The following is a 15,803-nucleotide window of genomic DNA, read 5'->3' as shown; positions in this document are numbered from 1 at the left end:
AACCTGTACTCCGGAGCTTCTACTGGTTCGTTGTTGGAAATAGGTGGTGACCGCATAGTTGTGATGTTTGGGTTCAACTTATTCAAATACTTTTGCAATCCACCTTATTATGATGCCAAAGGCACAGTTCTGGCACATATACGGGTTGAGTGGACTGCCATCCATATTTAATCCACGGGAATGTCAGTATTCACTCAGATTAGGACCTGCCAGTCTACACAACATGATATAGCGATTGGCCTGATTTAGATATCAAGATTAACTTTACCATCAAAATTCGAGTTTTAGCTTTTTTCAAACTCTGCAAGAAACTATCAATGACATCAATACCAAAAGCTTCAAAATATCGAAATGCATATGCAGCAGCGTCTGGAAAGTCGCTATATACTAATGTGCGTATCGACCCTGTTGCAACAAACAAAATAAAGGTGTGTATTGATGGCATGGCAAGCTTGCTGACTTTTAATATTAACAGTCTTGATTGCAAACTCAGGCAAGTCACCATCATCTTGCTATTCCAGATGCAAACGCGACGAGTATCGGCATCTTGCCTCTTCCAGCAACATACGTAGATGATCCCATCAAAGTAGATATGCATGCACCTCATCTTCTTGGTAATAACCATAAAATGATGTGTGTAAAATACATTCCATTTACTAAATGTAAATTTAAATGCTGTAGCACATGGAAAACAAATTCAAGATTATGCTTTCTCACCCCTGCCAGATGTATCCATTCTTGCAACAACCACTCGATCAGATAGCTTAATTAGACTTTGGACTCTTCCTAATACTATTCCTAGAATGTGTGCCGCAAATCAGAAACCATATGAAAATGATATGCCAGATGTGTTCCTTGCTGGCCATGAAAAACGTGTTGATTGGGTTCGATTCCATCCTACCTGTCCTGGAATCGTCATCTCAAGCTCATCGTAAGTCTAAAGTAGCTTTGATAACACGATAAAAATGCATTCCTGTGTAGTCATGCAATCTAATACACTTTTTAAAAAATTGAAATAATATCAGTGATGCAACAGTCAAAATATGGTCAGTCGAAATGCTAACGGATCGAATTACACTTACTAATCCACAAGAATTGGCAGCGCAAAGCATGGCATTTGATTATGAATGTAATTCTTTTATTTCTAGTACGTCTGACTCGATGGTCCATCACTATGATCCACGCTCGTCATCTGCACCAACATACTCATTTCCAACTGGACTGTCACCTGCGCGTGGCTGTAGGCTATCTTGGCTTCACCCAGATCCGCTTGTCATTGCAACTGGGTTTAGTCTAGCATCTAAAAATGAGCGATGTATTCATGTTTGGGATACAAGAATGATGTCAACTGCGACATTAGACTCCAAACAATCAACTCCTTTACAGGTCATTCAAACAGACGGGCTTGGCGTGGGAATCTTTGATCCTGTTTGGGATCCTGCATTACCTTTGCTGTATCTGACAACTCGAGGAGAAGGTATTAGAATATATGAGCTTGAAGGCGGTATGCTTTTGCCGACAACAACAATCAAAATAGACAAGCATGCAGCAGCAATTGAGCCCATGTTTAAAGACATTTGTGATACTCGGAAATGTGAAATTGCAAGATTTTTACGATTAGGCACCGATTCTGCCATTGAAATGACTTCAATTATAGTTCCTCGTGTCAACTCTGACTCGGTTTTCCAGGAAGATTTGTTTCCAAGTTACGCAACAATCAATCCCAACGCCTTGGAAAGTCAGTGGTTTGATGATTGTATTTCTGTTGAGCCCATCCTTCTTGACATGCCAATAGCACTCGAGTCAAATCAGGAAGTCGTGTCAGCTAGTCATGAAACCCAATCAGAAACATCTCGTTCTGATATTTCTAAAACAATTTCGCATACCAGTTATTCTGACACTGCAGTGTTACTGGATAAACCATTCAGTCATTGTAAACAAAAATCGGAAATTCATACGCACCATCGCGGAATCTCCAAGTCGTCAATGGGATCCCTTCGACGTCCCAGCTCATTAAAAGCACCTGTTTCTGCCCAAATTCTTAAAGGACACCAACGGGATAGTTTGGGAGTTTTTGGACGCGACTCTTGTACTGATAGACATGCACACAGTCGAGGTTCATCCCATGATATGACAGACAGCAGTTTACCGCCACTACCACTTCTTGAAGGCGTGCTATCACTTGAAAATAAGGGATGGATGAGCACTGCTTGGAAACCTGTGTATTTTTCAGTCAAATCGCATCGTCTGTATATTGGATTGGATGCTGCTGTTGATTCACCAATGCATGGATTCAAATTTGATGAAATTCAGTCTGTTTCAGCATTTAGTTTGACTATACAGGATTCAAACAGTGATGTGGGATTACAGGTTTCTTTAAAAAATACCACCCTGTTTCGATTCAAGGCTTTAGATAAAAACGAACGAGACAAGTGGCTGAATGTTCTTCAACAGCACCTTGACAATGCTACTATATCTACAAATGCATCAACGATTGCTGCAGCGACAAAACCACAAATCCCAACCATTTCAGTTTCAAAAACAGAAGAGAATTCACCCAAGCCCACAAAACCACGATACCCTCGAGCGGATGAGCAAGATACAACGGGCATTGCTGAACAACCACGATCTCAACCCACTCGGCACATACAAGCATCACATGCACTTTTAATGGGAAGTTTAATGTATTATACTTTATCATCCACCTCTCGTAATGCAGTATCTATGTGGACGCCTCGTTTGGCTGTTCTTGATCTTGATGGTACTATCCATCTTTTCAATGACGACGTTAAAGCTTATTCTCGAGGAATTAAGCCGATTGACATTATCAACCTATCAACAACGTTGTCAGTTAGAGTGGCAAAGAGAGATATGGATGCTGCTGCGGTTAATGGAACGGGCGTTATAAGTACGTCTGCTCAACCTACCATGTTTCATTTGAATACACCAAACCACGCCTACCATTTTCAAACTAAATGTGCTCGTGATGCATACGATTGGGTGCTACATATTGGGCATGTTGTTAAAGGAATGGGATACATTCCATCAAGCAAAATCATATCCAATACAATTATGGAAGGGTATATTACCATAGAGAATATCACACCTGACAGTTCTTTGGCCAAAGATTCAAAAGATCAAGTCAATGGGGCGTTGAAATCAAGTGAAATCAAACAACTAGAAAATGGAACATATTGGGTTTCACTTATTCATGGATCATTTTACTATTTTGAAAACGAGTTATCCAATGCACCCGTTACTACATATTCGCCTTGCACTATTTACGGATATAAACTTATTGGCACTGTAAACTCGGGCACAATCCCAGAAAATTCCCAAGAACCAGTCGGGTTTATTCTTGATCTGGGTAAAGAGGTAGGCCAACTAAAGCATGTTATACCTGAAAAGCAAAATCAACAGTCATGGACAGTATTTCTTGAGCAAAGCTACCGCGAAAATTACGACTTGCTGGGTAGATTTGGCATCCACACAACAGAGCAGCTCGTATCTCAGCTAGACACATATCAATCCACACACGGCTTAACTGGGTTTAGACCTCGTCTCAGTACAAATGCACCAGTTAGCAAGTCATTGAATTCCATATCTGTAGATCAGCATCCAATATCTGATTTGACTTATACAGTCATTGATCAATCTTTAATTGGCAAGGCAAAGCAAAAAACACTGATTGAGCTATCTGGGAAAATTCGTTTGACTGTCGTTACAGTAGAACCAACTTGGAAATCACTTTCTGCTGACAATGCATATGTATTGGATGTAGGAGATGACGTATACCATTGGGGTGGTGATAAATCCTCACGAGTGTGCCGTGCACAGGCACTCGATGTAGCTTCACGAATTCGTAAATCAAGAGGAAATCGACCCCGATTGGTACTGATTGAAAAAGAGGAGCGTGCAACATGGAAAGCATTTTTAGCACATTTGCATAGCAATGGAGAAGAAAGTGTATTCAACACTCAAAGTCAAGTACAAAAGCGTGGATCTATGGGTGATTTGAATACAGCCAGTACTGTTGGTGATGTAGAGACTCCGCCTTTACATATTCGAGTGTATTGCATTGATCCTTTTGCAGCATTAGTTTCACGTCAGGTTTTATTGATGTTTGATGAGCAAAAATATCCAAGCAAATCTATTTTAGCAACCATTTCTCTCAATAATGGATGCGCAGTTGTTCATGCCGAAAATGAGGTGTTTGTATGGTCAGGAAAACATTCTACAAATGAGTCTCGATCGCTGGCAGCGTTTATTGCCCATCAGGTAGCAGTCGCTCAATCATCAGATGGAATTCACTTTGTGTCGATGCATTTGGAAGCTGAAGATTTAGAAACGGTGATTTTCAAGGAAAAATTCAGCGATTTTGAAGGATCTATTCCAATTAGTATGCGGATTGATCCTGTTGCAAATCCAAACATTGCTCATGCAATCACACAACAACTAGCTGACATCAGTATGCTTTTGGGACCTGTTCCAGAAGAAAAGAAAAATGTAGCAGAGGTGCTTGATGTTGAAGGTGGTGGTGGACATGGATCATGGAGCATGTATCGTATCAAGCAATTCACTCGAGAGCAAGTTACTGAACCAAGCTTATCGGGTCTATTTTACCGTAATGAAAGCTATGTGATTGTCTATACATACAGACCCAAAAACAGCGGAGTGGATAAATGCGTTTGTTATTTTTGGCAAGGATCGGCAAGCAGTATTACTGAAAAGGGAACAAGCGCGCTTATGACGATCGAGTTGAGTTTGCAAGCCGGTCTTGAAGTTACGCAGGCTCGCATTATTGAAGGAAAGGAACCCTTGCATCTGTTTAAAATATTCAAAGGCATATGGATCATGATAGGAACACACGTTAACCCACCACTTTCCAGTGATTCCAATATTATGGTGTTTGATATCCGAGATGTATTTGACACTGTATCGAAAGCCATTCAAATTGAACCCAACGAAATAGTGTTTAATTCTAACCATGTTATAGTTGTTCTTGCTGGTTCTGTTTCGTATATATGGACTGGGAAGCATTCGAGTGAATCAGAACGATCAAAAGCAAGAGAGACCGTTACTCGATTTGGATCTGCCAGTACCACGGTTGTAACAATAGACGAAAAACTTGGTGCCAACTCGCCAGAGTTTACAGCATTGCTGAATCATCATGGTGTGACTCTGCCAAGTCAACTTGTTTGGAACGCTCGAACAATACCAAGATTATTTTCATGTTCATGTGCGAGCGGAACCATTCAAGTTTCTCATGTTACAAACTTTATCCAAACTGAGCTTGATTCAAATTCCGCCATGATTTTGGATGCCGTGACACATATATTTGTGTGGTTTGGACATGCTGCAAAGCCAGGAGAAAAGGTGTTTGCGTTGGAGACGGCCACACAATATATCGAGGCATCCACCACACACGATCGAAAGCGTGTATTGCTTGCAGTTACATTTGAAGGTCAAGAACCCTTAGAATTTATTCGACAATTTCACGGATGGTCCAAATCAAAAATAGCGCAGGGAAGATCTGGGCTTAAACCAAAATCAAGACCATTGGCTGATGTGCTCAAAGAATATAAAAAAGAAACTTACTCTGTACAAATTCTTCTTTCGAAAAATGTCCCAGAGCACCTGGATCGTACAAAGTTGGAAATGTATTTGAGTGACGATGAATTTGAAACTTTATTCCGTATGAAGCGCGACGAATACAATGCACTGGTTACTTGGAAACGTGAAGGAATTAAAAAACAAATTGGGTTCTACTAAATGAATGTATATTTGACAAGAGCTAAAACAAGGTCATTTATGACTGCTGAGATTTGAGTGTACTCTATTTTTTTGCAAATCCAAGTGGGTCTGCACTTTAGCAATCACAGTGTCTAAATACTCTTTGGTGTTTAGATCGCGCATATTACCTAATCTGCTAAATAGACTGTAGTCTGGGGCATATCGATCCAAATACTCATGGTCAGGAAGATCTTGAGCAATAGGTGGATGTATGAACGAGTTGGGGTCACTAGAGTGAGTTTCTGATTTACGAACTGCCAAATCAGTGCAATGAGTCCAACAACAGGCAGCAGCGGCAGAATTATATCCACCACCACCACTAAGTATTGCTGGTAAATCAGCATCAAGCACAATCTGCACGCAATGTCCAATTGAAGCAGTATCCAGATTCCAATTTCCACCAAGAGGATCTTGTGACAATCCATCAACACCACATTGCATAAACACTGCATCCGGTTTATATGCATTGATTGTAGACTGAGTAACTGTCCTGAATAGGTTTACAAAGTTTGGGCCACGCATGCCAGACAGTAATGGAACATTTAGTGCATGATATCGGCCCTTTCCGATTCCTACATCTAAATTTCCACCAGATCCTATTTAAAACAATGATTTATTGAACAATGCATTAGTAATTAAAGCTGTATTAGCATAGATTAAATATTACTTGACACACCTGGAAAAAATCCAGATTCGTGGCGATGAAATGACAATGTTAATACACTAGATGAAGCAATAAATGCAGACTCGACGCCTACAATTAAACGTATCCAAATAGACATGTATAAATACTTTAGACACGAAAACTTGAACAGGTCTACATGATCGAATTACATTTTCGTACCGTCGCCATGATGGACATCAATATCAATATATAATATTCGAGAAAACCGATTCCGCATCTCCATGATTGCCAACACGATATCATTTACATAGCAAAATCCAGATGCATGATCTTGTTGGCAGTGGTGTCTGCCTCCATCCCAATTCAAAACTGTTTGATGTTTGCCAGATACAAGACTCTTTGCTGCTGCCAACGAAGCACCTGCAATCCATTCAACATAGCTATGCAGCCCAGGAAACACATGGCAATCGCTGAATATAAAGTATATGCATGGTATTTGATTAGTGTGTAATCATATTGCATGTAATGTAAAATAGATACATGAAGTAACATACTCTATTAAATCAAATAGTTCTATATTCTGCAGATATTCATCTGACAAAGAATCCAATGTTTCAGCCTTGAATAGAAATTCTGCAGATTTGAATTAGATATCACGTTGGATTCCATATCAACTAGTGCAGTATATTGGCTAAAGAATGATGGATTCAAATAAAAACATACCAACGTATTCGGATGAATGAAACACTTCAAGGTCGTACTTTGTTGCTGGAATGGGTCGAACAAGATCCATGCGTTCCATCAAGCCATATGCTTTGATCAGAGAATGCACCAAAGTTGACTAGATTGAACACAACTCATGTTGAGAATATGACCAGATTCAATAACCATTCAAACACAATTACCCTTTCTCTATTGCTGGGCAACTTGTCTGCTGCTGCAATGAGTTCTGGCCGTGTTACATAGCCAACCTTGGACTTGCTACCATTCGAGATCATTCGAGGTATTTAAATTGATAAATTGTTTAGCTTGGAATATCAACACGTTTTATATCTACTGTAGTTGCAAGTCAATGAGGTGTAGCTGTTCATCTACCATACTGAGTGGTATTGTGATTACAAGAGTAATAGTTTAGACTCACTTTTATTGATCATTTTTACAGTCATGCATGAAATGATGGTTCCAATTTACTGGACAACATTGTGTCCTCTAGTCTTTCTCGTGGTGATTGACATGTAAAATTTTATTTCTGATATTGGTTTTTGAATTAAAGCGTAATTGTGATTTAGAATACAACAAAGGAGTTGTATAGACTTGAAAGTAGTCGAACTCAATATCTGAATTTGAATGAATTTGGCGATTGCACAATGCATGACAATCTCAACAGTAAAGAATCTCATTTTAAAATTATAATTTGATTGAATTCATAAACTTTGTGCTTATTGAAGAATTGCAAGTCAATATCTAACACTGTTTATTCCAAAATCACTCAATACAAAATGTTTCATTTTATGTGAATACAAGTGTCGATAAATTTAATTTTTTTATTTTACTCGACATTAAAACTTGAACTCAATCCGGTGTATTAGCAGAAATGAGCTCGAAACAAAGGGAATTGAGTCCCAAACCCATGCTGGATGAAGGCATGTTGAAAGAAGCATTTAATCTCCATAACATATCTCCCAAACATGCACAAAAACTCTGGCGGTATTTTATTCAGCGAAATGCCAAGTCGTTTACTGATGTACCTGAACTACCCAAACAGGCTTTGCAAATCCTCGAGTCAGACTTTACTCCAATGACTTCTAAAGTTATTTCCAGAACGGATAATGCCGATGGGTCTACTACAAAACTATTGGTGGAGTTGCAAGACGGACAGCGGATCGAGTCTGTGATTATGCGATATGGTGATGTTGCTTTGCAATCGTTTCCTGACGAAGAAAAAGAAAAAATGACCAAGGATATGGATGGGAATATCAAATATCGATCAAATAAGAGAGCGACTCTCTGTGTATCCTCTCAAGTCGGATGCGCCATGGGATGTACTTTTTGTGGTATGTATAACGTATTGTCGAGTTTTAAGGTTTATGAGCTAATATCGATGATATGATTAGCAACTGGAACTATGGGGCTTTTAGCCAATCTGTCTGCTGGGGAGATTCTCGAGCAACTTGGTGAGTTTCAATAACGTAGGCATTTTTGACGACATTATTTTAATCAACATGTTGTGGCAATTAGTGCATGCCAACCAGGTCGAGCACATCCGAAATGTAGTGTTTATGGGAATGGGAGAACCGCTTGACAACTATCCGGCAGTTCTGATGGCAGTGAATGGTATGATTGATACTTCTAGATTTGGACTTTCTCCATCTCGGATATCTGTATCTACTGTTGGTGTTGTCCCAAGAATGCGATCATTGGTTCGTGATATGCCTGATATAGGTCTTGCGCTTTCTCTTCATGCACCCACTCAAGAGTTGCGAACTCAGATTGTTCCCACAGCTAAAGCCTGGAATATTGAGCGTATCATGGAAGCTGCTGACGTATTCATTGCCCAACAAAACGCCAATGTCAAATCGCACAATCGTCGTAAACATGTTCTTATCGAGTATGTTTTGATTGCAGATATCAACGATTCAGAAGTGGTTGCACATCAACTTGGAAAGCTTTTGGAAGGTCGGGATGTATTGTTAAACGTAATTCCTTACAACCCGACGTCTGTTCCATATGATTATAAGCCTCCATTGCAGGAAACAATGAAGGTATTTGTTGACATTGTGCGGAGAGTGTACAATGTACATACGCTATTGCGTCAGGAACTAGGACAAGATATTTCTAGTGCGTGTGGGCAGCTTGTGATTGAGAATTCTCTTGGATTGAAAAAAGGACCAAGTGTTAGCGGCTGTTCATCTGATGCCAATGGAATTGTAGATCTAGAAGATATTATGGCGCAGAAACCAAAAACTGTAGGATCTCCCATAGCAAGCAAGTCGCGATCCACCAAATCTGAGATGACCCACAAGTCTAAACCCATCAAAAATGCTTCAGTCTCTACTGCAGCCTCATCATCCGACTCTAGCGTGTTTTCCAGAATCAGTATTCAAGAATCCCACTTTTTGTATGGGATTGTTGGATTGGTAGCTTTATTCGCGGTACGCCAATTATTCAAGCGGATGTGATATTTTGTGAATCTTGTCAACAATAAAGTACTGCAAGATAGTGTTATTTTACGTGAATGGTTTAATATCGATTCATTAATAGTTTGGTGGAATTGTTGATTTGAGTTCAATAGAGAACAATCTGCTGCAATTCGTTTCTTTTTTCTTGCCGAGATTACAACTTGATTAAAACTGCAATTCAGAATGCTATCTATGCGAGCAGGTGTCAGAGCATTGTATTGTGCTAGCAGACCATTGAGTGCTTTTGCCAATCCTATTCCATTTTCGGGACTTGGAAAGAGTCATACTTGTAAGCTAGAATGAATCATGGATGGAATTCGCTTGGCTTCGTCTGGAAACTATTCATACGTTTTGATATCTACCGATTAAAGCCAATACAGAGAATACCACTGACTACTGAATCTATTTTGGGATAATATATATAACATTTGAATTGAATTAGTATGTGTGCAAGGCAGATTCCAATACAGATTGATGTCAACCACCCAGCAGACTCGCCAACTTGATCCAATTGATCCAGTCGGTCCAATTCTAACAGTTCTTGGAATTGCTGTGGGTTTGGTCGGAGGAGTTCTTGGATATGTTTACATTGGCGATACTAGAGCATCTATTTACAAATGGTTGGTGATGCCTGCTTTACATCACCTTACCGATCCAGAAGAATCGCATAAATTATCAATCTGGCTTGCTAAACACTCACTTGTGCCAATGGAACGAACAAACGATGATGGTGTGTTGGGTGTCGAGGTAATACCGTTTGTAATACTTGAAATGTCTTGAATATCCTGCGCATTTCGAGCAGTGAATCGATGATCTAGTGATTTAACCAAGATTTGAATACGTAGATTTGGAACAAAAGATTGACCAATCCTCTCGGTTTGGCTGCAGGATATGACAAAAACGCAGAAGCAGTTGATGCATTGTTTGGATTTGGATTTGGAATGGTCGAGATTGGAAGCGTCACGCCACAACCCCAGGCAAGTCATCTAGATGTAATGATAGCAAGATGTGGGTTTGCAATGGTTCAATGTTTAACTTGAAATGGTTGTGTTGGGTTATAAAGCCGGGGAATCCCAAACCTCGTATGTTTCGACTTTTAAAAGATAAAGCAGTGATTAATCGGTATGGATTCAATTCCCAAGGTCATCAAGCCATTGTAGAGCGTCTTCATGCTCGGATACGCAAGTATTTGTTTACGCACCACATTACGGCAGTTGAAACAGAGACTTTGTGTCAATCTGAAGCTATTCTTTCTCCTCATGAATGGATGAATGCGACATCAGTTTCTACAAAGGATGCCAAAGATTCTAAACAGCCTGAACTCAACCGATCACTCTATCCTAACCGACTTCTTGGTATCAATCTTGGTAAAAACAAAATCTCGAATGAAAGTTCTGATCAGGACTATATCGACGGCATCGCTACTTTTTCCAAATATGCCGACTATATGGTCATCAACATCAGCTCGCCAAATACTCCTGGACTGAGATCGCTTCAACGTCGAGAATCTATTGAACGCTTATTGATGAGCGCGAAACGTGAACGAGACGCACTACCACAGAATCACCAATCTCCGCTTGTGGTCAAGATTTCTCCCGATTTAAATGCAGAAGAATTGAAGGATATTGCGGATGTGGTCATGCATGTTGGCATGGATGGCGTGATCATCTCCAATACCACCATTTCCAGATCCATGTCGCTTCGATCGGGTAACTCTTGTAATGTCAAGTAGATGGGCAATGTCTCGTGTTGGTACTAACTATTGATGTGTATGGAATCAGATTCAAATCTGAAAGAGCAAACAGGTGGACTATCTGGTGTACCCATTCTTCCACTTTCACTCCACGCTGTATCCGAGTTTTACAAGTTTACGCAAGGCCGTATTCCAATTATTGGATGTGGAGGGATTCAAACAGGTGAAGATGCAATCAACTTTGCCAAAGCGGGTGCTACGGTTATTCAAGTGTATACTGCCTTGGGATATCAAGGACCTGGGCTTGTACATGACATCAAAAGAGAAGCAACTGAAATTCTAAAACGGGAGGGTAAAACCTGGAGCCAAATGATTGGATCCAACCACAATAAATAAAGTCATAAATTTGATGATGGGGCCGATAAAAGTTTAATTCAAAAATTGTAGTGTCTAGGAAAACTTTGAAGCAAAATGTATAGAATAGAATGTAGCCAGAGAAAATGTACAGAGTATCAAGTTGAGTCATTTTTAATTACTTTAGGATCCTCCTCTAGCAATTTGGCATAATTGATATTCCACGACGGTAGTTGGCACAACTCAATATCAAAAGATTGAGCATGCACAAATGTACGATTGTGGGGACAAAACAAGTCATAGAACAAAGTAAAGGTTAATACGCAAAACACCCATTCCAATACCAAAAAGTTGAAATATAGAATTTAATCACTAAGGTATTCATCAGAATCATAAGTAAACTGCTGGAAATCGACTCTGTATCGGAGAATACCTCCAATACCACCAAACCCTCTGCAAAATTGAGCGCCTTCTTGAGATCGGTTTGTGACAAACTCTAGTGTAGCGCCAAAGTCTTGATACTTTTCTGCAAACTGTAGGCATATCAAGAGTTAGCAACAAGAACATATATAGATGCATTTACAGATTGACCTACCCATTCGAGCAATGGCATTTTATTCACGATCTCGAGATCTATTCCAGTTTCTGGATCGACAAAAAGCTCCCGCTGCCTTTCCTGTTCTTTGGTGAGATGCATTACATTCTCTACTCCCGATTGAGCATTTTTAAAGACATATCGAGTGTAATCCAGGTTTTCCCAAACAATAAGGGTTTCGATAGCACCAAGTTCAAGACCTTTAAGGGTATCTTCGACTCCAAAGCAAAATTTGCCGCTATCTTGAGATATTTCATCAAAGTACTTTTGGATGAGTTTCTTTTCTTGAATGAATTTAACATTGGCAAGAAAGTCTGCAGACAATTCAATGGCTTGGTTAAACCCATTTTCACCACCATAAGACACATCCACAATGCGAACAATTTTGACTTGCAAACGTTGATCAAACAGGTCAGACTGTGAGAGTTCGGTCTTGAAATCGGCAGAACCAGCCAGTACAATGCCAGAAACATTGACCTTGTCGTTGGTAATAAAAAACTGTACTGCGAGTTCTGCGATTTTGCGGACGTAATTGTGACGCTTTTCCTCACGAAGACGAGCAAAACGGAGTGCGGATTGACCACCACGACCATGCTTTTTTGGAAGATCAACAGATACCTTGTGTAGAACTTCACGAGTGTTTCCAGCCAGCGTGCCAAAGAGCGAGCCATTACCATCCATGACAATAAAGCCAAACTTGGCATCAGACTCTAGTAATTCAGACAATGCCTCGGTTTGGAATTTATTATCACAACGATAGAGAGATGTGTTGATGGGCTTGAATGGCTCAAAGTCAATGGTGACTTGTTTTTCTTTTCCTTCATCTGTGATAACCGTACCGCTAAGATAAGAGTGAACAAGGGAGGTGACAGAGTTAGAGTCAAGTCAATTGGGATGTATTTTAAAAGATATGAACTCGGGAATTACCAATAAACGACTAGGCCATTTGGAGGGACACGAGTGTATAGCTTTAGACGCTGCTGAGTAGAGGTAATTGCAGAGAGCACAGATTGTCTGTTGACTCGAGATTTAATATTGGACGCAGTGCCGTATTCATCAGCCAACATTTTTGCAGCACGAGCAATCTGATCGCCAGGCTAATAAGTGAATATAAAACACCAATATTGACAAATTGAATAAATTTAGAATAAAGCAAAAGATCAAAACCAACTGAAGCCAGAACAAGGCTCAAAACAAGAGCTGATCAGTGCCGAGTAGGTATTGTGCTCATCACACTACTTGGAAACAGTGTAGTACAGCATGTATTATAAACCAGAGTTTAGCAAAGTGCCATGCAAGTGAGGACAACAGTTTCACATGAATCCCATTATAGGATGCTTGCGAGAACCACTGCATAGTATATTGGATAGCAATGCAACAATGCTTATGCATTCATGTGCAAGCTGTTTCAAGGAAACAGACAGCACACTTGTTCACTGTTTGAATCAAGAATAGCGACCATTCAACTCAAATATAAAAAAGTCGGGACATGTTCAACATCAGTATTCTTACAGGAATAATAAGAGATATCATAGAAGTGCCATTTCCTCGAGCAGCTTCCAAGCCTTTAATAAGACGCTTGATCTTCCACATTTCAATATTGACTTCAGTTCCGGCTTGGTTTGGATCAGACATGGTTGGACGAATATACAGGTGAGTTTGTAGTCTGGTAGGTCAGTCAGGTTGGGTTTGAAACTTGAGAAAACAAAAAAAATAGAATTTTATGACTCGAATTTCGCTAGTTGTTTGGACTCAACTATAGCATTGCAGACAATGTTTATAATGAATTCATTTAGATTGCTGAGCTGGATTCAGACTGTGGTGGAGTTGGAGGGTAAATGTTCACCACCACTGTTTCTGGCAAGACAACATTGTCTGCGCCATTTGCCCATTCTAATGCCATACGCAATGAAGCCGAGTCATGCACCCACTCTGCTGTATCTCCAACTGCAACAAAATAAGACATTCCGTCAGAAGGGGAGAGTGTCACAACGATACTTGGATCGCCGCGTCGTACTAGTTGAATAAGCAGTTTCTCGAGTGGTTTGGGAATGGCATCCCATTCGCACTCTCTAAATGGATGAATTACAAGTCAATTAAAAATTAAAAATGCACGCATGTCTTGCAAAACTTACCCGTCAGTGAACCGTAAAAACCAACCACCAAACCCAGAAATGCTCACACAGTCAACAGGTGCATCGGCTTTGGTCCGTCGTTTAAGTAATTCATCTAGTCCAGACGGCAACCGTTCCCAAGCCATAGATCCATCATCTCTCATGAGTAACCATCCACCACCAGGCGCAAATATCAATGTTTTCAGTTCTGCATCTTGTGGCGGATCGTGTAATGCCTCTTTCAACTTGCCATAGACTGGAAACCCAGATGTTGCAAAGCTACCATCCCCAAACACAGTCACCCATTGGCTCATCTCTGAAATGGATATACATTCAGCATGAGGGAGATTTCTCATGCGACCGTAAAGCTTTGTATGGAGTGATGGTGGGATCTGTTCCCATGCTGATGATCCATCTGACCATCGTACATACCATCCGCCTCTAGGTCCAAATGCAACATAAACCACATCACGATCAGGACCATCCATCGCATCACTTGCTGAATTGGACTGTGTTCCTTCAGCCGACAGATCAACTGATGCTGTTGTCGCAAGGTCTTTTGGAAGAGCCACGTTGTTGTCTGTGATAATTTTTTGAAGATTTTGAGGTGGCTTCAAACCATGGCCAGCACTAGGCAGTTGATGCACTGTTACGGGAATACTAGATGGAGAAACAATCTGTGCGATATCAGTGGTTGCCGAAGCGGGCTCAATGATCGATCCTAAAGTCATGAATTGAATGAAAACAGCGATTAGTCTAGTTGACGAATGAATACATCTCAACCCTGGCTCCAATACAATATTTGATAATTGTTCAGCTAGTGGATACGACTGGCATTCAGAGTCCAATGTTGATTAAACCTAAACCTCCAAATACATATTCATCCAACAGCTGCATGTCTAGTTTATACTAAAGCATGCTTTGACAGATTGAATGCAAGACAAAATAATCCATATCTTTACAAGCCCCCTTCATCCTCAACGTAGATGACAATCCCAGCCATTGCTCTATCAATGTAATGCATACAGTAGGTGTACCTGGACTATTCGGTGCTTCATCCTTTGGTGATGTTTCTGTGATGCCATAAGGGTGATGGGCTGAGGTGGTGGTGGCGGATGCAGTGGATGCAACGCTAGTAGTGGTAATATCCAGCTGTTTCAAAGGCTCGTCTATCTTAACATGCTCTTCCAAAGACTCTTCTATTGTAGCATGCTTTTCCAAACTAGTTGATATAGCAGTAATGGTGGTATTAATGGTAGTGGCAGGTATTTCAGCAGTAGTTTGGGTTATGGCTGCATGATCCTTCATGTCGGCTGTTTCTAGTAATGTTGCATGATTGGTATTCTTGGATGGAATAGAAGCGTCATCTTCTGTATAGAGCTGCTCTGTAGTAGTATTTTCTGGCTGATCCTCCATAGCCTGTGTATATTAGTATGTCAAATAAGGTCCG

General features: G+C 40.3%; 6 protein-coding genes across 6 annotated transcripts; 3 read left to right on the top strand and 3 right to left on the bottom strand.

The window, feature by feature from the left end:
- Positions 1-317: 317 nt before the first annotated feature.
- On the top strand, positions 318-5,792 carry BATDEDRAFT_33865 (uncharacterized protein; the record flags this gene model as incomplete). Its single annotated transcript, XM_006675611.1, has 4 exons — positions 318-428; positions 494-614; positions 682-931; positions 1,026-5,792. The coding sequence occupies 4 exons, from the start codon at positions 318-320 to the stop codon at positions 5,770-5,772; spliced, it is 5,229 nt and encodes a 1,742-aa protein (XP_006675674.1). The 3' UTR covers positions 5,773-5,792.
- Positions 5,793-5,805: 13 nt separating this feature from the next.
- BATDEDRAFT_21145 (uncharacterized protein) lies at positions 5,806-7,416 on the bottom strand (the record flags this gene model as incomplete). Its single annotated transcript, XM_006675148.1, has 6 exons — positions 5,806-6,389; positions 6,470-6,547; positions 6,638-6,888; positions 6,973-7,051; positions 7,142-7,259; positions 7,324-7,416. 6 exons carry the CDS (start codon positions 7,414-7,416, stop codon positions 5,806-5,808), a joined length of 1,203 nt encoding a protein of 400 aa, XP_006675211.1.
- Positions 7,417-8,042: 626 nt separating this feature from the next.
- On the top strand, positions 8,043-9,309 carry BATDEDRAFT_3639 (uncharacterized protein; the record flags this gene model as incomplete). The annotated part of the gene is made up of 4 exons (XM_006674841.1): positions 8,043-8,325; positions 8,365-8,472; positions 8,533-8,592; positions 8,657-9,309. Coding segments are annotated over 4 exons (1,104 nt in total), but the record flags the coding sequence as incomplete, so codon positions are not given.
- A 447-nt stretch (positions 9,310-9,756) lies between these two features.
- On the top strand, positions 9,757-11,717 carry BATDEDRAFT_84444 (dihydroorotate dehydrogenase). Its single transcript, XM_006676142.1, has 5 exons — positions 9,757-9,886; positions 10,040-10,344; positions 10,443-10,574; positions 10,661-11,306; positions 11,379-11,717. The coding sequence occupies exons 1-5, from the start codon at positions 9,781-9,783 to the stop codon at positions 11,684-11,686; spliced, it is 1,497 nt and encodes a 498-aa protein (XP_006676205.1). The 5' UTR covers positions 9,757-9,780; the 3' UTR covers positions 11,687-11,717.
- Positions 11,718-12,009: 292 nt separating this feature from the next.
- BATDEDRAFT_9205 (translation termination factor eRF1) lies at positions 12,010-13,874 on the bottom strand (the record flags this gene model as incomplete). The annotated part of the gene is made up of 4 exons (XM_006675030.1): positions 12,010-12,177; positions 12,240-13,080; positions 13,167-13,336; positions 13,752-13,874. 4 exons carry the CDS (start codon positions 13,872-13,874, stop codon positions 12,010-12,012), a joined length of 1,302 nt encoding a protein of 433 aa, XP_006675093.1.
- A 157-nt stretch (positions 13,875-14,031) lies between these two features.
- BATDEDRAFT_21141 (uncharacterized protein) lies at positions 14,032-15,769 on the bottom strand (the record flags this gene model as incomplete). Its single annotated transcript, XM_006675147.1, has 3 exons — positions 14,032-14,311; positions 14,375-15,074; positions 15,391-15,769. The coding sequence occupies 3 exons, from the start codon at positions 15,767-15,769 to the stop codon at positions 14,032-14,034; spliced, it is 1,359 nt and encodes a 452-aa protein (XP_006675210.1).
- Positions 15,770-15,803: the final 34 nt, after the last annotated feature.

This window comes from Batrachochytrium dendrobatidis, assembly GCF_000203795.2.
Source record: "Batrachochytrium dendrobatidis JAM81 unplaced genomic scaffold BATDEscaffold_1, whole genome shotgun sequence".
Lineage (NCBI taxonomy): Eukaryota > Fungi > Chytridiomycota > Chytridiomycetes > Rhizophydiales > Batrachochytrium > Batrachochytrium dendrobatidis.
The sequence above is the reverse complement of the archived record's forward strand: the minus strand, read 5'-3'. Positions and strand labels throughout refer to the sequence as shown.